This window comes from Capra hircus, chromosome 2 (genome assembly GCF_001704415.2).
Source record: "Capra hircus breed San Clemente chromosome 2, ASM170441v1, whole genome shotgun sequence".
NCBI lineage: Eukaryota > Metazoa > Chordata > Mammalia > Artiodactyla > Bovidae > Capra > Capra hircus.
The window spans coordinates 13,390,109-13,413,635 of NC_030809.1; the positions used below are offsets into that span (position 1 = coordinate 13,390,109).

Genomic DNA, 23,527 nt, shown 5'->3' on the forward strand with positions numbered 1-23,527 from the left:
TTCTGCACATGATCGAAGCATCAGTGGCCCAAGCTGCAAAGTAAATTTCCACTACTATCCCATTGTGCTTCATCAGCTTTACTCACTAATGAAACGTCCCTCTTATTTATTCTATGTTTTCCCTTCAGCTACTACTAGTCAGACAAGAAACTCAGAAGTTTGAGATAATACTTCATCACTGCTTTTGAGCATAGAAGAACACACCTGAAGAGTTGAATTTCTCAGAGGAAGAGAATAGAAAAGCAGAGAGTACAAAACATTTGCTCTCCTCCTTGATGATTAAGGTTTTACCTTTCCTATGTATAACCGACAACCCAACGGTAAGGAGAAACAGCTCAACTCTGCTCTCACTAAAACGCATCTCAGCTTTCCAATCCAACTTCTGGGTTTCTCAGCATTAATTTATTTGAGTTCTATGAAACTATATGGTAGACATGGGTTACTACCTGAACCAAAGCAGTTTCCCACTTATTTTTCAGGCCCTAACATTGTTTCCTGGTCCAACAAGGTCATGAAAAAAAGACCTATGTTGGTCTGACATTTAATTGCGCAGATGCACTGGTTTACTTGATGATGAGCAGTCATAAGCAGTCAATTCCTAGTGTGCCTCTAGGGTTCATTTTCTCAAAGAAACAAGGACATAGCTGGTCTGTTAACTTGAAGGACAATGAGGACAGGTGGGAGCAAGAGCCCAGACCACAGCTAAGCAACGGAGGCAGGAAGCCCTAGACTAAACAACTTTGATGTGTCCTAGGGCAAAATGCAGGACTGCCCTGGGCCTCATTTTCTTTGTACTAATGAAGGAGATATCTTTCAGGATGCTGTGATGATTAGAGATATTGTAGATATGCACCTAATACAATGTCCACCACAAAGGAGGTTCTCAATAAATGTATTCAGTGGCATTACACCACGGCAAAACAGCTGTAAACCGCAGAAGGGACAGTGAAAATTAACGTGCACTATTCATGCACAACTCAAGAATTCTTGTTTTAAACTTCTCTTTCTTCTCTTAATTTCAAAAATGCCCTCTCATAAGACTACAAATAGAAACAGAATTTCTTTCCCTGTTGGTTAGATCTTTCTCCTTTATTTCGTATGGAGTGTGAGCAAATAAGAGTCTGCATCAACTTCTCTGTGCACCAAAAGAACGTCAGCAGAAGGGACACTTCATCAGTCGGTTAACTTTAGTCTCCCATATTGGAAAGACAGCAAAGGTGATGAAATACATTCATTATACTGCTCATCCCTCTCGACACAAATTTGGAAATCTTTACTCAAAACTCGAGCTTCTCTAAGCACCAGCCTCCATGTGCAAACATAGTCTTTCCATAATTTGTCAAACTGCTTACTGAAAGCAGCAGCCCTGAACTCAAGGCTTCAAAAATGACTTCTACGACCCTGCCTTCTTTCACTGCAGCTTGCCAGGTCGTTATAACATGCAGTGCCAGTAAAAGCAGGTCCACATAAAGCCAGCCATTTTCAGGTCAACTTCTCTCAAAAGGAAACAATAATACAAGAAACTTGTAGAAAGGTACTAAAAAGCAGAGACTGTATTTCAAAGTGGTAACAGATGCAACAAATCTCAAAGGGATACAGTTGTCCCTTGGTATTCATGCAGGACTGGTTCCAGGAGCCTCCTTGGATACCAAAATTCTCAGATGCTCAAGTCCTTTATATAAAATGATGTAGTACAATGCACACAATGTGTACATATTAAAAAATTCAAGACTACAGTCAGATACTAATGGTGTCTCCCACCATGAACAGTATCTATACATATAAATCCTGAAGAGGTGCTAGGAGCAGTCCCAAAGTACTAAAACCCCGTACGATCTGGCAAAGTAGCCAAGAAGATCAATTAACTTATTACTAATAAAAATGGCAGGGAATGAAAAGAAAAGTCTGTAAGAGATAAAGAAAAAGAAAGCAGCAGAGGAAGGCAATAACAAGTCAATTCTCCTAAAGTCTCTGCCTCTAGGTAATCAGTCCCTCATGTGACTCCCCCTCTTCCTTTGACTGTGGGCTGAACCTAGTGACTTGCTCCTAAGCAACAATACAAAGCAAAAATGACTGGAGTGTTGCTTTCAAGACTTAAGAACTGACTTCTATCTTGTTTCTGCTCCTCTCTCACCCTAGTTTTAATAAAACTAGCTGCTATATTGTGAGCTGCCCAATAGAGAGACACATATGGCAAGGAACCAAGAGAGGTCACTGGACATCAATTTGTTAGGGACCGAGGTCCTCAGTCTAACAATCTGCAAGAAACTTGATCCTAATATCAATCACGTGAGTGAGCCTGGAAGCAGTTCCTTCCCCAGTTGGGACTTTGAGATGACTGTAGCCCCAGGTGGGGCTGAAATCATGACTGCAGCTTGTCAGGGACCCTGAAATAGAGAATCTTGCAAAGTCATGACTGGGATCCTGTTTTGAGCCACTAAATTTTGGGGTAATTTAGTAAGCAGCAATAGATAACTAATATAGCCGTGAATATACACAAGGGTTTTCTTACATTTAAAATATCTTTAAGATTTTGTTTTCAAGAAGCAAGTCTTGTTCTACTTCTAATATTTGTTAATTTTGAAAAAATTTCATCTGTTTCACTTTGTCTTATAGCCCTTCTGTAATAAAAAGAAAAAATTACTGGTTTTCTTAAATTCTGCAAAATTAAATGGATTTAGATACGTTAAGCTTACTGAGAATTAGTAGCAATCACAAAACCAGGAGTCATCTAAGATACTGTTTGAACCTGATCATACTAAAAGGAGCTGTAATCTACTGAATATAAAACAAAGTGATAATGAGTATCCAATTATGTCAAATTAAGATTCAAGCCCTCTGAAGATTAACATCATCCATAAGTAAGTGAAGTCGCTCAGTCGTGACCGACTCTTTGCGACCCCATGGACTGCAGCCCACCAGGCTCCTCCATCCAAGGAATTTTCTAGGCAAGAGTACTGGAGTGGGTTGCCATTTCCTTCTCCAGGGGATCTTCCCGACCCAGGGATCAAACCCAGGTCTTCCGCATTGCAGGCAGACGCCGTCTGAGCCACCAGGGAATCCCCAACATCATCCATAGCACAGGCTAAAGCATCCAGGTTCACCAACCTGCAGACCTTCCCTTCTTGCTGCCATCATTCAGTCACTAAGTTGTATCCTTTGAGACCACATGGATTGAAGCATGCCAGGCTGTCCTCCACTATCTCCCAGTTTGCTCAGATTTATATCCATTAATTCCTGTCCATTAAAACTTCACATAAGCCACACCTAAATTCAATCACCAAACATTCAAATGCAACTAGTTTATGAAAAAGATGGTTACTGCTTACCCCATCAAGAACTTGAAAATAAAGACTGCTCTCTGACAGGAACAAAGAACAGATCACAGCAGAAGTTTACAGAATTCAATTTAAAGAAAGATTAAGCAGTAAGAGGATTAAAAGATTTGACAATTCTAAAGGAAGATAAGGGAATTCTGAATTGGTCCAACAAAAGAAAAGGAGAGCCAGGGAGTCAGATGAAGAAGGCAGTATTGTCCAGCACCCAAGTTTAGGGAGAGCCAATAGGATGCACAAACAAGTCTGTCCTTATAAAAGCAATTACCGCATCAGACTAGACAGCAGTGTGCGTACAGTAGCCACTAAAAACATCCAAGTTCCCTGGCTCAGACTCTGCTTACCAAGCAAACTTCTTAAGAGAACTTTGTTTCCGCCTACAGCCAAACATGCTGATCCACTTGAGAACTGCTCTCTCTCTTTATAAATTAGTAAACAGCATTTTAGTTTTCATACGCTCATCTCTTGCAGTTCTAGTTAGTACCGGTCAGTTCTATAATCCAATCAGCTCTAAATTAGTACATCCCCTTTAAGACATACAAATTGAGAACCAGGGTTTGGGAGGCCCTACCATCTGACAACAGCAACACAACAGGCCTTGTACTCTTCCTCGTATGGTCCCATTATGTGGGATTCCTAACTGCCCCTCCAATAGTATCTGTTCTTCAGTCTTTAGAAGAAAAACACATACACTATTTAATACCAGCTTGAACTACAGGTTTGTAAAAGAAAAGACTTAAGAGTAAAGAAATCAAGTAAGCTTACCCATGAAGCTTCTCAAGAAGAAAGTAGAAACCAAGCACCACTGGTTTATAAGCAACGTCAGCTACCTGGGAAACCTCTATAAATTTTGTTTGGAAACACTTAAAAAAAAAAAAAAAAAGATAACACACAAAGCTACACTTGCACAATCGACCATCACATTAACCACTACCAACACCTCTTTAAGCAAAAGTGTTCTAAAAGGCCAAGAGCATCAAAAACCTTCAGGCTTCTTATTTTAAGAAGTAATATCGTGGGTAAAGCACACACAACTACTCTGAAATCATTTTTAAAACCAGACAAATAAAACTGGCTTCATGTTCCAACTGTGTTGAATTTATTCACCTAGGTCTCAGTTTTCTCACTGATAAAATGAACTGTTACAAACACTGAATGTTATAGCATGTAACAACGCAAAACTCAAGAGTAACCAGTCAGAGTTAGCTGTTAATATTATTTAATAACAAAATAGAAACCAACAGACTTCACACTACTAATGGCAAAGCCAGTGAGATACTCCTGTGTATACAGCTCACAAAAGTGAGCACATCACCCAGCCCACTTCAGTGTAAATCCCATAAAATTAAGAGCCCTAACAAAAACACTGCGAGAAGAACCATGATCACAGCTTTGCAGAAACTAAGAGGCAAGCTGATTATTAAGGACTGGATATGTTCGACCATACCACCACTAATACCTGAACAGATAGAAACTCCATTAAGTATGCTGTACTCAAGAGGAATAAAATAGGTAACTACTTACACACTCAACATAAGGTACACAGAGCTATCTCTCAAAGCAAAAATTTGGCTTCTTAAAGAGTACAGGGATGCTACAGCCCCAAAGGCATGACCAGGTTTGATCATCTCATGTGGCAATGCAAACTTCCCACACAAGCTTAGTTTCACTGGAATGTGGCCAATACAGGAATCAAATACCTGACATTTTAACTAGCTGGTAAGATATAGCCCCCTCCAAAATTTTTAATCTCTTGGTAAATATCCTCATTACATTAAAAGAATTTGACATCAACTCAGAGAAAGGGCCACTCAGCACTAATGGCAGTAAAGAAGTACTATTGGTAAACCAATAGCTCTGACTGTGATAACTGTGTAATATTCAGAAAACCATTCTCAAAAATATTAATGCCCTAAGGGGTTTCCTGGCCCTCCATACCACAGAGGGTTGTTGGGAAATGTAGTGAGATAGTTCATAATACTTTATATTATACACATAATAATAACTTCAGCTTTATTACTGAAGTTTTAACACAAAATGGCTTACATATAAAAGAATAAATCAATATCCTTTACAAGGCATAAAGAAAAAGCCTTATACATATATCCATTCACTGTTTGGACAATTCTTTTGGAAAGGATTGTACATTAGGAGTCATGTTCATCTCCTACATTGTTGGTGGAAATGTAAATTGATGCAGCCACTATGGAAAACAATATGAAGATTTCCTTAAAAACTAGAGTTGTCATATGACCCAGCAATTCCACTCCTGGGCATATATCCAAACAAAACGGGGCATAATCCAAAAAGACACATGCACCCCTATGTTCATAAGCACCACGATCATGGAAACAGCCAAGTCATGGAAACAACCTAAATGTCCATAAAGAAGCTGTGATATATACATTCAATGAAAAGAGTAAAATCATACTACCTGCAGCAACATAGATGGGCCTCGACATAACCATACTAAATGAAGTCAGAAAAAGAAAGACAAATACCATATATGTTATCATTTATATGTGGAATCTAAATACGGTAAAAATGAACATATCTATCAAACTACAGACTTACTGATACAGAGAACAGCTGTGTGGTTGCCAAGAATTGAGGCAAAGGTGGGAAAGTAAAGGGTTGGGAGTTTGGGATCAGCAGATGCAAACTGTTACACACATAGGATGGATAAACAAGGTCCTACTGTACAGCACAGGGAACTATATTCAATATCCTGTGATAAACCATAATGGGAAAGAACACGAAAAAGAGTATGGGTACAAGTGAGACTGAACCAGTTCGCTGTTCAGCAGAAATTAACACACAACACTGTAAATCAACTACACTTCAATAAAATTGTTTTAAATAATTAAAAATTTAAAAGCTAGGTTAAAAAAAAGTCATGTTCATTCCTGAGTTTATCAACACTAAATAATTCAAAGGGGTGTGGGGAAGCTTCACATTCAAAGAATAAAAGCAAAACAGCTGGGAGCAAATTAAATGTTCAATAAGGTACAGCTGTATGCAACAATGTAATGTACGCTCACCCAAAATAGCTATCATGACTGTATGTAGTATTTATAAAATAACATTAAATTTTAAAAGCAAAATACAAAATCATACATGTAAAGATTGCTTCTCTTCATGGACCCTTCCCTTTTGGATCAAGATTGGAAAGAAAAATAAAAGCTAAAATAGATGTTTGTTGATATAGTGGGATTATGGATGACTTGTTATACATTTTTATTATGATTTAGAACTGATTTTTAATAAAAACTGAGATAGTGGTACAGAATTCACTACAAATAAATAAAGCATATTCTCTTAGCAGATACATTTCGCTACAACATAATTTCAATGTGACCAAAGTTAGTGGGAATTTTAAGAAAGCTCAGACCACATGCTTCAAATATTTTTAAGCAAGCAGACAGTAACTTCCAGTCCACTTTGAAAACTGTAGCTTAAATACAGAAAGTTGAAAATGTTCAATGGTTAATCACAGGCTTAATCTTTGGTTTAAAAAAACCAAAGAATATGGTGGTTTTGCTTTCAAGTTTAAGGAATATGATCCTCTAGATTCTCACTTCTCACTTATATATATACTAATTAAGGAAGTGTTCTGCCATCAGTTACTCAATACTTCTATGCAAAGATTATTTTTTAATGTTTATAAACATTTTTGCAGTTTCATTTTATTCGTCATAAAAAATTATTGAAAAAAATCAATGTTTGCTATAACTTTTTCCCACATTTCACTACAAGGCAGCATCATAATCTGCTGCTGTTAATTCACTTCAGTCGTGTCGGACTCTGTGCAACCCCATAGATGGCAGCCCACCAGGCTCCATCATCCCTGGGATTCTCCAGCCAAGAACACTAGAGCGGTTGCTATTTCTTTCTCCAATGCATGAAAGGGAAGTCGCTCAGTCGTGTCGGACTCTTCATGACCCCATGGGCTGCAGCCTACCATGCTCCTCTGTCCATGGGATTTTCCAGGCAAGAGTACTGAAGTGGGGTGCCATTGCCTTCTCCGATCATAATCTGACATCTAGCAATTCCTACTTAAAATTTTTAGCCTATATGGCAAGATGACTACTAGTGAAAACAAATTTCCATGTTAATGGTCTCATAACTAAACATCTTTGTTTAACCAATCTAATATATTCCTTTTAAGAAAAGAAAAAAAAAGTTTAATTTTTTTGCATAATTATAACTGTAGTATATTAAATTAACAGATTTTTAAAAAATATTTTTCTGGGGTTATTAAACTCTTATCATAATAAGCACTGCTAATAGTTGTACCTAATGTCCTTTAATAACACTTCCACAACTAATGATGAAGTTACACAAATCACTTAGGCCTGGCCAATATGTGGTAATTTGATCTTCTCTCTCCTATCTAGAAAACCAGTACTGCTTTTCTGACTACTGAAAAAAATAAAAAGTTTAGCATCTGAAGTACTTACAGATTTCAAAAAGTCAACTATTACTTGAACTTACACTGAAATGCACAAACCACAGATGCCACGACTGGAAGTAACAAAAATAGTAAAATAAATAACAAAAAGTCTTTGCCTAGAAGGAAAGATTACAAACCTACCAGGAATCAAAGTGATACAGTTACAAAGCATTTCAAAGTAAGCACACTAACTAGTGTGATGCAGACTGTTAAACTTCACAACCTACAGAGATGAAGAAAGAACAGTACCTGGCACAGGATGGTCAAGGAACGCCTTAAAGGAGGGAGGAGTAGAAAGTGGAAGAGCAAAGGTAGAATTGAAAGCAAGTGGGGCAGGTTGCTGTTGTTCAGTAGCTAAGCTGTGTCTGACTCTATGCAACCCTATGAATCATAGACGTCAGGCTTCTCTGTCCTGGTGCCCACCAATAAAAAAGAAACCTGGCCACCAACTAGAGGGGCAGTAAGGAGAAGGGGACAAAAGAACAATGAGCTAGCTGCCAGTGAGGCTTAGTGGAGCACTGAAGAGCTGGGCTCTAATCCAACAGGCAGCAACAGAAAATAAAATCATAAAAATTCACTTTATAAGATTAACTTAACATCCCTTTATTAAATGGAGTGAGGGAAAGCAAACAGATGCTGGGAAGTCAAGCAAAAAGGTGACTTCAGTAATCTAGCCGTAAAATGATAAAAGAAGGGATCTGTGGAAATGGGAGCAGGGAATGTAATACAAACTGCTGCTTAAATACCTCGCTCAGCTTTCAAGGCATTTTAAATTATTTAATTTCAAAATGGGAGATTCATAGCCCATTATGATGATCAAGAATGAAGTCACTAAGTATACATAAATAAGCCAGTCTACCACTGAAGTTGTCTTAATCAGGAACCTATTCCACAGAGGCAGTTGAGCGCAAAGACCAGAAGACAACAGGATCCAACTATGTAAGAATATGGTGTCACAAGTTTAAATCTACAACTCCAAAGTGTAAAGTTTTAAGGCTGTCCTCAGGATTCACTGCGAGTGAACTAAACTAAAGATAATAAGAATTTGGTAGCTTTGAAATTTTAGGACCACCACAAAATAGAATGAGTTGCAAACAGTTCTTCAACTGAGGACAACTGTTAACATAAAAATGTACGTGGGGACTTCCCTGGCTGTCCAGGGGTTAAGACTCAGGGAACACCGCACAGCTGGGTCAAAGAAAAAAAAATGCAGTCTTCAAGGAAGCACAAAGCTTTCCCAATGTTCTTTACCACACAAAAAATACAACCACTGTTAAAAACTTTATCCTTGAAACTAAACACACTAAAGACATTGGCTGCTCTCATAAACCATGCTCTTTAAAAAAAAAAAAAAAGAAAATCAGAGATACTGTTAGTACCTCTAGCTCCATAATATTTTGTGGTAAATTAACCTGGGGAAAGTTCCACACTAATTCTTTCTCCACTGCACATCCCTTCCTGAAGCTACTGAAAATAAAGTTTTCTTTATACCGTCCCACTTCAAGTTACTGGAATAGAGCCAAAAGAAATTTCTTTTCTCTGATTAACTTCATGAACAGTAAATTATGTTCAGAAAATGAAGAAATGCCCAAGGTGAACAAAAACTTCCAGATGTTCAAGCTGGATTTAGAAAAGGCAGAGAAACCACAGATCAAATTGCCAACATCTACTGGATCACAGAAAAAGCAAGAGAGTTCCAGAAAAACATCTACTTCTGCTTTATTGACTATGACAGAGCCTTTGACTGTGTGGATCACAACAAACTGGAAAATTCTGAAAGAGAAGGGAATACCAGACCACCTGACCTGCCTCCTGAGAAATCTGTGTGCAAGTCAAGAAGCTACAGTTAGAACCAGACATGGAACAAAAGACTGGTTCCACATTGGGAAAGAAGTATGTCAAGGCTGTATATTGTCACCCTGCTTATTTAACTTATATGCAGAGTACATCATGCGAAATGCCGGGCTGGATGAAGCACAAGCTGGAATCAAGATTGCCGGGAGAAATATCAATAACCTTAGATATGCAGACGACACCACCCTTATGGCAGAAAGCAAAGAGAAACTAAAGAGCATCTTGATGAAACTGAAAGGAGAGTGAAAAGGCTGGCTTTAAGACAACATTCACAAAATGAAGAACATGGAATCTGGTCCCATCACTTCATGGCAAATACATGGGGAAACAATGGAAACAGTGAGAGACTTTATCTTCCTGGGCTCCAAAATCACTGCAGATGGTGACTGCAGCCATGAAATTAAAAGACGCTTGCTCCTTGGAAGAAAAGCTATGACAAACCTAGACAGCATATTAAAAAACAAAAACATTACTTTGCTAACAAAGGTCTGTCTAATCAAACCTATGGTTTTTCCGTAGTCATGTATGGATGTTAAGAGTTGGACCATAAAGAAAGCTGAGCACCAAAGAATTGATGCTTTTGAACTGTGGTGTGAGAGAAGACTCTTGGGGGTCCCTTGGACAGCAAGGAGATCAAACCTAAATCAATCTTAAAGGAAATCCATCCTGAATATTCATTGGAAGGACTGATGCTGAAGCTGAAGCTCCAATACTTTGGCCACCTGATGCGAAGAACTGACTCACTGTAAAAGACCCTGATGCTGGGAAAGATTGAGGGCAGGAGGAGAAGGGGATGACAGAGGATGAGATGGTTGGATGGCATCACTGACTCGATGGACATGAATCTGAGCAAGTTCTGGGAGTTGGTGCTGAACAGGGAAGCTGGTGTGCTGCAGTGCATAGGGTCACAGAGTCAGACACAGCTGAGCAACTGAACTGAATTGAACCAGGTTTTTCTGCACAATATAAGGAAAAGCATGTAAGGAAATGACAACGTTATTATCTTGGCCACCTTTAAGTTACCTACTAATAAAGTCATTCGTTTTTATCTAAGTATAAATTACATGGTTTGATCTACAACATAATCATATTAAAGTTATACTAGGTCTAGACTTTAAATAATTATATCAATGATTACTTGCAATAGTACCTGGGAGTCCAGCGCGCAAAAGATAAGCTTCCAGGTCACTTAGGAAATCTGTAATGTGCATGAATAAAACCATGAAAACATCTAGTTTGCTTCATGACCTATTCCCCTCGTACTCCACAAACAGGAAGCAAACAGCTCAATTAAAACAGGATAGAGTCCTCTTCCTCAAGATGGGACCAAACACTCAGTTTGGGACCCACAACTAAGATGGGACCCACACAACCAGTCATCCTCGGGCTAATTTTAACTATTAAACTGACAAGAGAAGTGTCTCAGTATGCCAGTTATGGACAAGTTCCCTCTTTCATATGTTCCTAGAGTGGAAAATGTCATAGATGTGCATGTAACACAGAAAATAAACTATTTCTTCTATACATTTTGCTAAAATGAGGATCACAGAACCCATTAATCAACTAAGTGACAATGAATTAATTTTCGTCTTTTGGGTCCTCACCAGCAAAATAAAAGTAAACAAGAAAGAATTACACACAACATAGTTTAATACAAGTTTGAACAAGAAATATAACAAGAGCAATTCCAATTTTTTGAACACCATTACGTCTGGTTGTATAATGAGGGTATTTCCACGCCACAGCAGATGGCCCAAAGAATGTGTCCTATGCTTACAGCTACATTAAACAAAAGATCCTTTATAATAAAAGCCTTTTATATATAAGATTCAACTTGGATGATAACAGCATTGCTGATATGCTATTCATCTTGTGCACTCTGGTAAAATAATTATTGAATAGTTTGAAAATATAAAGATTTGCAGAACAGACTGAACAAATACTTTTCAGTTTTATCTGTTCCTCATCCTTCCCCTCTTCAGAACCCCACACCCCAGAGGATGGAAAAGTAATATGAATACAGAATACAATCAATATTTACTGAATTGAATTGAGGTCTCCTGAGGTTCCCTGGGGGAATTTCTGAAGTAAAAGGGAAAATAAAGAGGAATTGATACTTTGAAAAAAATATTTACTGGTAAACAATTCATTCAACACAATATTAGGCAGCCACTGTTAGCTAAGTGCATATTAGCTGAAGCCTCTGCCCTCAACAAACTTATGTGCAAGCAAACAGAAAATATTTACACAAATCACATATATAAAATAAATTAGGGCCATAGAAACGATATAAACAAATGACTTGCTACTTGAATTTCCTCTGTAGCTTCTGGTTGGTGAAAGCAAGAACCTTTCATAGGAGAGCTGATAAGCAAAGCCGGATTTTTCAGTACTGGGTAGGCTCTGGACACGCAAAGTAACAGTGGGAAAGCTCAGGATCTACAGTAATAGAAGCTAGGTTTAAACAGCTGGCCTGTGATCATGTTAACCTCTGTAATCCATGTTTGTCCAGACGTCATCGTACTGTAGGACCACTGTGAAAACTGTTAATGTGTATGAAGTGATTAATAAAGTACCTAGAAATGGTATATGTAGATTGCAGCTATTAACATTTCTGAGCCTAATGAAACATAACTTGAAGTCAATCCACATTTTGATATTTCTGATCTTAGCTGGAGTCACTTGACCTTAGAACTCACTTCCCTCATGTAAAAATGGTACTAATAGCTCTCAAAAATTTGTTGGAAGATTCACACAAGAAATGATATCAGTGCCAAAGTGTCTTGAAAAGTCTGAATGTGTTACTGCAGTTAGCTTGCTTTCAAATAAAACATACTGATGTGGATGAAAAAAATAAAAACTGAGAAAAAGGAGGGTAAAAGAAGAGAAATTTAATTAAGACAAACTAAGCAACATGTGGATCAGTTATCTCCTGCTTCAAAGGAGCATGTTTTACTGTATTCAAACATTCCAAGACAGCTCAACAGATACAGTGATAGGTCTGCGCATTCCTCCCAGTACAGGACAGAAGGAAGATACTGGAATGAGTGGGGTTCCACACATGTCTCAAAGTCACAGGACAGACTGGGCACCAGGTTTCAAATGTCACATGCACCCACATTCACAAGGTTAGAAGACACCTTCTTAATCAATCTTCTTTCTCAAAATGCCCAATCCTCATCCCAAAACTATTAAGAGATCCCAGAAACTTCCGAAACAATACTCATATAAAGGTCACTTCTCCTCTACACAATCATTAACAGAACACAAGATAGTTATTAACTTCCTCCAGGTCACTTGGCCTGCCTGGCTATGTTTTCTCTACAGTAACCATTTCATTTTAATAACAAGATGTCAAAAATGCCCAACAATCAAATGGTATTAATACAAACTGAACAGAACTAGGAACCTTTTACCATTCCTCTGCATACTCAAAAGCTGCGTTTTGCGGGGGAAAGGTGTGTTACACTGCTGGGTTGATATTTTTATATTAAGGCACCACAGGCTATATTTATTTTTCCCTCCCTGCTGCAAAAAAGGATCTTGCTAGCAGACAACATATTCCTTTCCAAAATTCAATCCAGTTTAGAGTTAACTGAGTTACTTTTATGGGACTCTACCTGCAAGGAATTTACAGTGTGAGGTTAGCCCCTCTGGGGCTGTGGATCATAGAAGTACTTTTAGCTACCCCAAAGCCTCCCAATTCTGTGAGCTATCAGGCCATGATGAAAGATGTGGACCTGGTGTCCAAATTAGGCTCCTACCTGTCCCAGTTCCCGAATTACCACCCTGTGAGCCCTGATGGACAAACACTTAAGTATCTTATGCAGCTGCAGATGGTGAATGAGTCAGAGACCCCAACGAAAAGTTACAAATCACTACATCACAGTCTAAACACATCTTTAGGATACTCTCTGGCATATCCTAGAAAAAGCAAAACTATTCCTATGTTCTGTCTTTTTAAAGATAGAAATCAGGACAAACTTCAAGGATCTTAAGACTTAAAAGGGTCCTGGAAAACTATCTAGTCCAACATCTGTCTTACCCATGGAAAAAGAGCAAAGTCCAAAGAATATGAGTGTCTGAGGCAAGGCCGGAAGTGGTGATATAAGGGTTCTTCTTGTCCAGTGAGCTGCCATCCCACAAAGCTCTACCTTTCCTTGGGTTTAGAGCTCTTCAAATCACTGCCAAACTCCTTACTCTACAACCCATTCCGCTTTCTCACATTTACGAGCAATTCCTAAGTAATACCTAATGAGAACCTACATCTATGTTTTAAGTATGTCTCACCTTATTCTACTTCCAGGAAACGTGGTAGGATTCATTATTACTCCACATACAAAAGCACTTTCCAGATTTCATTCCTCTTGTTTACAAACTTGTCTATTACCAAGGGTAAGTTTTTTTATGCTTCAGTTTTCTAAAACAAAGATGAAGGGCCACATATCTAAATACATTCTATTTATTCCAGAAATAATCACTATTATTAATGTCCCTGAACACTGTCAAGTAAACAATATGTAAAACATTAAGGAAACTTAAAAAGAAAAGGGTTCCTTGGTTTTCAAAAGGGAGAAAACCAATCATTCAGGATAAAGCGTCTTTTCTGTCAAAGACTTGAAGTACTTTCCAATGAGAACCACTAACCTCTGCAAATCCATCCCTTTCAGGACATAAAGAGTAATAATGCTGTCCTCCTATAAGCAGAGTAAATAAGTCATGCAAGATCATAAGCCAAATAACCATGGGAGAAACAGAGCCCAGAAACATCAGGAGCCCAGAAACATCAGGGCAATGAGCCTTCCTCAGTACTACAAAGATACACTCTTGAATACTCAACTACCAGAAATAATCTATGCCTTTAAACTTTTCAGAACTGAACTTAAAGTTGAATGAAAGGGGCTGCTAACAAGGATAGTACATGAAATATCTGAAAATAATTTGTAGCCCTAAGCCTAACAGATTTTCTTACCTTCCTTTTTATGTGTACTTTTTAGAACAGGAGGCCAAGTAAAGCATTCGTACTGTGTCCTTCAGCTATGAACAGCTGTATTTCAGACAACCAGCAAGGTTTGAAGGTAAAGTTTTAAATAGTCACTTCTGAGAAAGATTTCTAAGAACCACTCTAAATACAGCAAAGTGACTCTAGGAGTCTATCGAACACTGGCTTTGATGAGGGAAAAAAAAATAACAAGAGCTAGGCAGCACTAACTTTACCAGAAATCAATTACTTTGAAAGAAGCCAATTCTCTGAATTCCAAAGATTCATACATTCTTGAACACAGGTATTATTTGCCCTAAGGAGGACTCTCACACAAGCATACAGACACATACAAATACAAATAAAATAACTGCAGCAAAAAAATACTGTGCTTGGCTTAGGCAATTTACTTGAAATTTTAGTGTTTATGTGGTAAAGACTACATTTACACACATCCCCTCCCAGAGATGCTTTATTGTTTAAAGAGAAGGAAATTCAATTACTTTAAACCAATTAGAAACTTTTTTATTACAAAAACTTATTTTCTTCCTTTCTCTTTTGTGTCCATCTCCCTTTTATCTCTACAAAAACATTCTCCCAACCTACCCCTATATGAATCCTAACTAAACTACAGGATATTTCTCAAGTCCTATACCTCCTCCATTCAAGTAATCACAGACTAGTCTTGCCAGTACTGATCACTAACCTCCTCAGAACACGAACCACACACACACACACACAAAAACAGTGCACACTGCCCATCGTCATGTATGTGCATTCCATGCTCAACCAGCTAAACAAAGAGTTCCTCGAATTCAAAAACTTCACTCCATACTTAGTTTGTTCCCTTTGTGCCTGGACACTGGGTTATGCTTTCAAACACTAACTTCAGTTAAGTATCCGTATTTTGGGAGGGAAGTATATTAAACATTTTAAAAAATCCTCCCCCAAATATCTATTGTTATAAAGCTTTCTAAAATGAGATTTTTGCCATCAATTCTAAGTACTGGCTTTATTCACTCTCATGCTTTGGAGAGGAAGCCAGGCCAGAGTTCCAGCTCCATCACTTTCTAGATTTATGACCCTGAGCAATTTAATTCATCTCAGCCTTTTTCTTTATCTGAATAAAAGAACTGTCCTGAGTTATTGATGAGATAATGCATGCAAACCTCTTAACATCTGCCTAATAGGTGGTCAACAAATACTAGTTATTACTACTTTGTTAATAATGAGGAAAGAAGAGTGACACTGCATTACTGTTGGAATGTATATTTTGTTTAGTTACTTACATAAGCCTACACAGAGGTCTGAGGAATTACATACAAACATCAAAAAAAATGACATTTCTAACAAAAGTAAGGAGGGTGTGGTCTGGAGACCTTGGGAGGAAGGGACATTTTGAGAAGAAAAAAAAAAGATTTTTTAAAATATTTTTGTTGTTAATTTAAATAAAATTTACTTTTTGTTCATTGTTCTTTGATTAAAGTTAAGTCTTTAGAGATTTTGAAGTGTTGCTTACAAACAGTAACAGGGTATTATTTTTATTTTGTGTAACTAATTTTAAGACTGGGATTAGATTTTTGGTAGAGTGAACCAGGTTACCATCACAGGAATGGGGAAGCAGATAAATGCAGTTTCCCCACTTATACTTAGTATCAGATACATCTGTTAACTTTCTGTTCAAATTCTGCTCCAGAAATACAGTGAGAAAATCTTTTACTTAATAACCAAACAGGGTTTATTAGTGTGCACTGTTTCAATAATATTAGGCAAGCACCGGAAAACATAAGAACACCTACCAATCCAATCTGCAAACTCTAGAGGAAAAACAAAAACAGGCCACAAGATGACAGGACTTTGACCACAAGATGACTCGGAAGAACCAAGGCAGCAAGATTCTTAGGATCAAAGCACCAAGACTTTAACTAATGCCCAGTCACAACGGTAGTCAATGAATATTTGTTATAAACCAGGAAAGAAAATTATCTTAATTTTGAGTCCTCAGAACCTAGCACAGTGCCTGAATCAAAGAATACTGGCTAAATCATTAATAACAAATGTATTTAATGAATGGTATAAAAGAGAATCCAGCATATACCTATTTTCCCTCCTTTAAAGCATTAAAATAGACATGGGAGGTTTTAAATATTAGATATACAAAAAATAAAACAGGGGAAAAAGAAACTCTCCAGAAACTCTCCAGAAAAACACTCTCCAGGAAAAACTCTCCAGAAAAAAACTGCCTATCACTAAAACACTTATTGTCAACATACAGAAGCACCAGAAATCAGCTGTCCTTGATCTATATTCCTCTTTTAGAATTATGGCAATCTTCACTATCAATATAACAGATGATAGCAAATATTATTTTCTGCAAATTTTAAACATTACACACAAACCAAAATCCTTTTTTCTAAATTCTATCTATGTAATGGGTGACTAGCTCAGGCCTCATACCTCAATCTTCTGGAATTATTTACCAAAATACTCAATTCCTTCTTCACAATGGAACTGCAAACAACATCCTCAAATGCTACAACATCCTCTAAAACTAGGTTATCAACATACTGACTAGCAGCCAATCTAAAAACTCTTTCACTGCAAAAGAACCTAATGACTGAAAAATGAAGCAAAGGTAAGGACATTTGATGCATATAAAACTAAGTTATTTTGTAAAATTTTAACACCTCAATTTCCAACTGACTGGTTAAGACAAATACTGATTAATTTGTGCTTATATTTTGGTTTTATTTTTAACATATTAGGCTAAAGTTAACATTCTCCTTATAATGAGATTGTTTTGGCAAAATTCTGCAATATCCCACTCCTATCATGAGGATGGCAACAAGGAAAAGCAAGCACATACTTCTGGAGACTAGATTCGGACACATTTGATGAGAGACAGCTTCAACCTTCCCTTAAAAACAGACCCACATTTCTGACACACCAATTTACTTACCTCTCCCATCGCTCTTCCCTCCAGAGCAAGTGCTTGAAAATCATGATTCAGTTCATCCATAGAACGTACCTAATGTTTAGAATAGAGGGAAAAGTTTCACATTAGCACCTTGAATTTTACATACACATTAAGTACAACTGAAAAGCTTTTCGATGTTTACTTTCACATATTTACAAGGAAAATAACAATAATCAAGTGACTAAGATTAAACATTCACTTACCTTTAACCATCAGGTTCAGCAATGACCCCTGCGCTTTCTCCCCTCCCAATCCCTCTTGCTTTCAAACATGAAAAACACAGAATCCAGAAAAAGAAAAAGGAAACGGCATCACACGAGTATTACGATAGCTATTGTTCATACATTTTAACTTAGTAAGTAAAGATCAACATGTTGAAGGGCAATAATATATGTAGATGATTATGTGATCTAAACCTTGCTACTGGCTCAAAGACCACAGTGCTTGTCCACAACTGTGAACAGTTAAATATAAATTAGGGGACTCATTTGATCCAAGCTAGTGTGTCTTTGACATACATCAGGGAAAGGCACTACAGACTACATAACTGAGTGCCCTCGACATTTCTCCAAATTGGAAGATCTCTGGGAGCGCCTAGAATCTCAAAACCAGGAGGAAAAAACAGCAAGTATCACAAGAATCCCTTCAAACTTTACCTAATTAAATGTACTACCCACATCATAACAATCTTTCTAGACTTCAACTAACTCATCTTCAAAGTCATTCAGTTCAGTTCAGTTCAAATGCTCAGTCGTGTCTGACTCTTTGCGACCCCATGAATCGCAGCACGCCAGGCCTCCCTGTCTATCATCAACTCCCGGAGTTTACTTAGACTCATGTCCATCAAGTCACTACTAGAAGGTAATATTTAAGAGCAAGAATGAAGTGTGGAATAGATTACACAAAACAGTCATAATTCAAAAACCCTTTCTTGTCCAACAGTCTACTGGACCTCTCAATTATAAGCAAGAAGCCACCTTTGCTAAGGCTAGAGTACAGTCCCTCGTTTATTAAAAAGGAAGGCTTTCCAGCCTATCTAAGAAAGATGGCTGACTGCCTGAAGTGGAACTTTCCCAAACCCCCTCATCTAATCATCACTACCTCCAAATGTACGTGTACAATGTCTAGCACTGGGTGAATGCAAAGAGCCAAACTAGAGCCAGGCAGGGAGAGAGTAGAGTATGGAACATGAACTGGAATAAGCTGGAGGGATCAATGTAAGAATTTTGTTAGTATACTGCCTGTAAACCACCCAATAATCCTAATTCTACCAAGGTGACAGCACATAAAAATACATTCACATTGTTCTGAATTATACATTTTCAAGACTCAATGCTACAAATGATACACTGTGTCACTAAGATGTAACAGCTTTGGGATGCTTGTCAAAAATGTAAATTTATAAAATTCAAAATAGGCTCAATTTAAGCCATGTAAGAACAAAGAGACATAGAGATAAGACTTGTTACTGTAGTAAACAGTTTCAAAGGGCCTTGAAACAGAAGCTAGGGTCACAATACAAGCCATTTACATTATTCAGGTAAGCACACTGAATAAGCTCCTAAACTTCAGGTGGTAAAAATAAGAGAGGAGATGAGGACAGCATCTTAGCTATAAACTCTACAAACAATAGATAAAATCAATTTGAACCTTCAGGACAAATTAACATTTACAAAGCATGTAATTTAAACACGTATAAAGTTCTATATTATTAGTAGCTCTTCCTATGGAATCTATAAACATGCTTTTAACTAGATGCTAGGAGTTTCCCGAAAATCCAAAAACCTACAAATAGTTTTAACCAAGAATGTTGGAATTCTATTTATGTTTCCCAAGAAAAAAGTAGGACTGGCTACAAAAATGAAAAAAAAGGGCTTCCCTGGCGGTCCAGTGGTTAAAAATCCACCTGCCAATGCAGGGACATGGGTTAAATCCCTAGTCCAAGAAGATCCCAAAAGCTGCGGGGCAACCGAGCCTGTGCATCACAACTACTGAAGCCCACGCACCTAGAGCCTGTGCTCTGCAACAGAAGAAGCCACCGCAATGAAATGCCCTTGCGCTGCAGCTAGAGGAGCCCCCAGCCGCTGCAACGAGAAAACGAGAGAAAGCCTGAGTGCAGCAATGAAGACTCAGCATAGTCAAAAAAAATTTTTAATTAACTAAAAAATGAAAAAAGAAAGTGGGAATGGTAAGGAAGGTAGAGAACATGCAATGTGCATATTGATGTCATCATCACAACAATCTCACAGTAATTATTCCTATTTAAGAGATTAGAACTGAGCCTCAGAGAAACTGTTCAGTCAGTTCAGTCGCTCAGTCATGTCCGACTCTTTGCGACCCCATGGACTGCAGCATGACAGGCTTCCCTGTCCATCACCAACTCCCGGAGCTCACTCAAACTCATGTCCATAGAGCTGGTGATGCCATCCAGCCATCTCATCCTCTGTCGTCCCCTTCTCCAGTCCCAAGAACAGTTTCTCTGTCACCCATTGTTAAGCAGGGAAGTGCACTTAGATGGCATTTCCAGGATCTAAATCCAGGTGTTCCAATTTCTGTGCACTGTCCTTTCTATGTCACCAAGCTACAGCCAGGGCAGCCACAGGAAGATGCCACCCCCAAAGAGAAGTGCCTTCAGAGTTTCTGCTAAGGGCTTTGACAAGTGTGTTCTCTCAGTATTCTTGCCTTTCCTTTCCAACTGTCTCTTCCCCCTACCTTCAAAATTTGCCCATCCTGCCCTCACAGCAATTTCCATCCCTTTCTATACTGCCTTCCACCCACTCTTCATTCTCTTAATACCACATTTTATTTGCTGGCTCACTCACTCTCTCGCCTCTCCTGTCTCCCTCTCTTTAGCTCTCTGTTCACCTCAAGCTCTTCCTCTTTTGGAGCGTCTGTCTCTGTCTCCCCTACAAGGTAAACCACCCCTTCTCCTACCTCCTTTAGACAATGAGAATGGAGCTCACTTTCTCAAGTCTGCTTTGCTAGTACAGAAACCATGTGCCCACGGTTAAGTGGACAAGATAAACCAAGCCACTCTCACAGGCGTTTTAACAAGTCAGGTATTTCTTGCTTATAATGGGAGCTGTACTTGGTATGACCATCAGCATGAGGCAGACGCCACATAACTCTTCCCAGAAAACAAAACGAATAATCAGAAGATGCTCAGGAATCAAGAGAAACCAAGTGATGAAAACTCAGATTAATGTAAGAAACCTCATGGGCAGGTTAACAAAGAAACTAAGAAACTTATTCTATTATGAAGGAGAAAAGCTAGCTGTAAATTATAATCAGAGAAAATGCTCCCATCAGGACAGAACTATCTATAAATTCTTGTACAGCTATACTTCCCCCTTTCTCTAGTATTCAGTCTGAGTAATGAGTTAATGTTAGGGTTTCTTTAATTAAAAGTTTACTACTTTGTGGCTCAGCTGGTAAAGAATCCGACTGCAATGCGAGAGACCTGGGTTTGATCCCTGGGATGGGAAGATCCCCTGGAGAAGGGAAAGGCTATCTACTCCAGTATTCTGGCCTGGAGAATTCCATGGACTTTACAGCCCATGGGGTCATGAAGAGTCGGACACAACTGAGAGACTTTCACTTTCAATCTTCACTTTTGCTGAATGTCTATGCTGCTGCTGCTAAGTCGCTTCAGTCGTGTCTGACTCTGTGCGACCCCACAGACGGCAGCCCACCAGGCTCCCCCGTCCCTGGGATTCTCCAGGCAAGAACACTGGAGTGGGTTGCCATTTCCTTCTCCGCTGAAAGTCTATAAGACTTCCTAAATAATTTATTCCCTTTGGTTTCCCAAAACTACTTCCTATTTTTGTCTTTGGGCTACTGGCCAGTTATTCATCTTACACCCATCCAGTTTTTCTACTGCTGCCCCTCCCTATAAAGGCATCTCTTACTCCCTTTTACTAAAGCCACAAAGTAAGACCTTAGGGTCTGACCTACCTCATATCCCTCATCCCACCCAAGAAGGGTCATCTGTATAAACGACCAAGCTTCTGAGTTTCCTTTCCATTTCCCAGATCCCACAACTTTCTTTTGTAAGCCTTCTGTTTCTAACAAGGATCTTGTCCTAACCAAAATCATAATTTCAAAAATTAAGTTGGTGTTTTACCAACATGCTGCTGCTAAGTCACTTCAGTCATGTTCAACTCTGTGCGACCCCGTATACGGCAGCCCAGCAGGTTCCCCCATCCCTGGGATTCTCTAGGCAAGAACACTGGAATGGGCTGCCATTTCCTTCTCCTATGCATGAAAGTAAAAAGCAAAAGTGAAGTCACTCAGTTGTGTCCAACTCTTCACAACCCCATGGACTGCAGCCTACCAGGCTCCTCCATCCATGGGATTTTCCAGGGAAGAGTACAGAGCAAGTTATAAAATCGAAATAGATAACCCAAAATATCTCATTTGGAAAATGAAAAACTAAGCAAATGCATCACTTTATAAATCTTTAAGAATGATATTCAAAACTGCATTTCTTGAGAAGCCCTACTTATCATACCCAACATCTCATACCCTTATCAGAATCAATGAATGATATACACTTCACTATTTCCAACTGTAAAACTGAGGTAGCACTGACTACTTGACACACTTGCTATAAATATTAAATGAAACAACATGTCCAATACTTACTAGGCATGTATTTAACTACATCCACTTCACAGTTTCTTCTCTTTAAGTTACTGGAATGTCTCCACACATCCATCTTTTTTTTCCCATCCTCAGTTTTGGGCATTCCGGGGAGGGGAGCCTCTCTCTCTCTACAGGTCAGCATTGTCATAATCAATATTAGAAGCACCTAGATCACACAAACTCATCTAACTTACTTTCTAAAACCTAGCATTTCAAAGTAAAACTAATTTTTCTCTTCTTGATTCTCAGCCAGATCATCAGAGAAATTTCCATTCTCCATTCTAATCAGTACAGAAACTTCTAAAATATAAAAGTAAAAATCACCACGAGTTAAACCTCAGGTTCGTTCTGTTTTCATTAAAAAAAAAAAAAAAAACCTTCTCAAATTCCTTCATGCCTTGATTTCCATACCACTATGATCTCGTGGTTCTCCTCCTACTTCTCTGCCTCTCTGTTTAGATTTCTGATTTCTGTCTTTCTTTTGGCCAGCCAAGATTACAGTCAAAGAAAACAAAATGTGAAACTTAGACTTGGGTACAAAGTAATCCAAATGTAAGAAATTAATGATCCAAATATGTAACAAATTAGTTTATAAGATTTTTAAGCAGATCTGTATTCAGTTCAGTTCAGTCACTCAGTCATGTCTGACTCTGCGACCCCATGAATCGCAGCATGCCAAGCCTCCCTGTCCATCACCAACTCCCAGAGTTCACCCAAATTCATGTCCATCGAGTCAGTAATGCCATCCAGCCACCTCATCCTGGGTCGTCCCCTTCTCCTCCTGCCCCCAATCCCTCCCAGCATCAGGGTCTTTTCCAATGAGTCAATTATTCGCATGAGGTGGCCTAAGTATTGGAGGTTCAGCTTTAGCATCAGTCCTTCCAATGAATACCCAGGACTGATCTCCGTTAGAAAGGACTGGTTGGATCTCCTTGCAGTCCAAGGGACTCTCAAGAGTCTTTTCCAACAGCACAGTTCAAAAGCATCAACTCTTCGGCACTCAGCCTTCTTCACAGTCCAACTCTCACATCCATACATGACTACTGGAAAAACCACAGCCTTGACTAGACGGACCTTTGTTGGCAAAGTACTGTCTCTGCTTTTGAATATGCTGTCTAGGTTGGTCATAACTTTTCTTCCAAGGAGTAAGCGTCTTTTAGTTTCATGGCTGCAGTCACCATCTGCAGTGATTCTGGAGCCCCAAAAAATGAAGTCTGACACTGTTTCCACTGTTTCCCCATCTACTTCCCATGAAGTGATGGGACCAGATGCCATGATCTTCG

At 38.6% G+C, this 23,527-nt stretch overlaps 1 protein-coding gene across 13 annotated transcripts in view; it reads right to left on the minus strand.

The window, feature by feature from the left end:
- PUM1 (pumilio RNA binding family member 1) overlaps positions 1-23,527 on the minus strand; it is a 123,230-nt gene that overhangs the window by 70,753 nt on the left and 28,950 nt on the right. For all 13 annotated transcript variants that reach the window (XM_018057310.1, XM_005676742.2, XM_018057274.1 and 10 more), the window contains exon 3: positions 17,583-17,651. In XM_018057310.1, the coding sequence (XP_017912799.1) occupies positions 17,583-17,651 (69 nt within the window). The remainder of the gene's footprint in view (positions 1-17,582; positions 17,652-23,527) is intronic.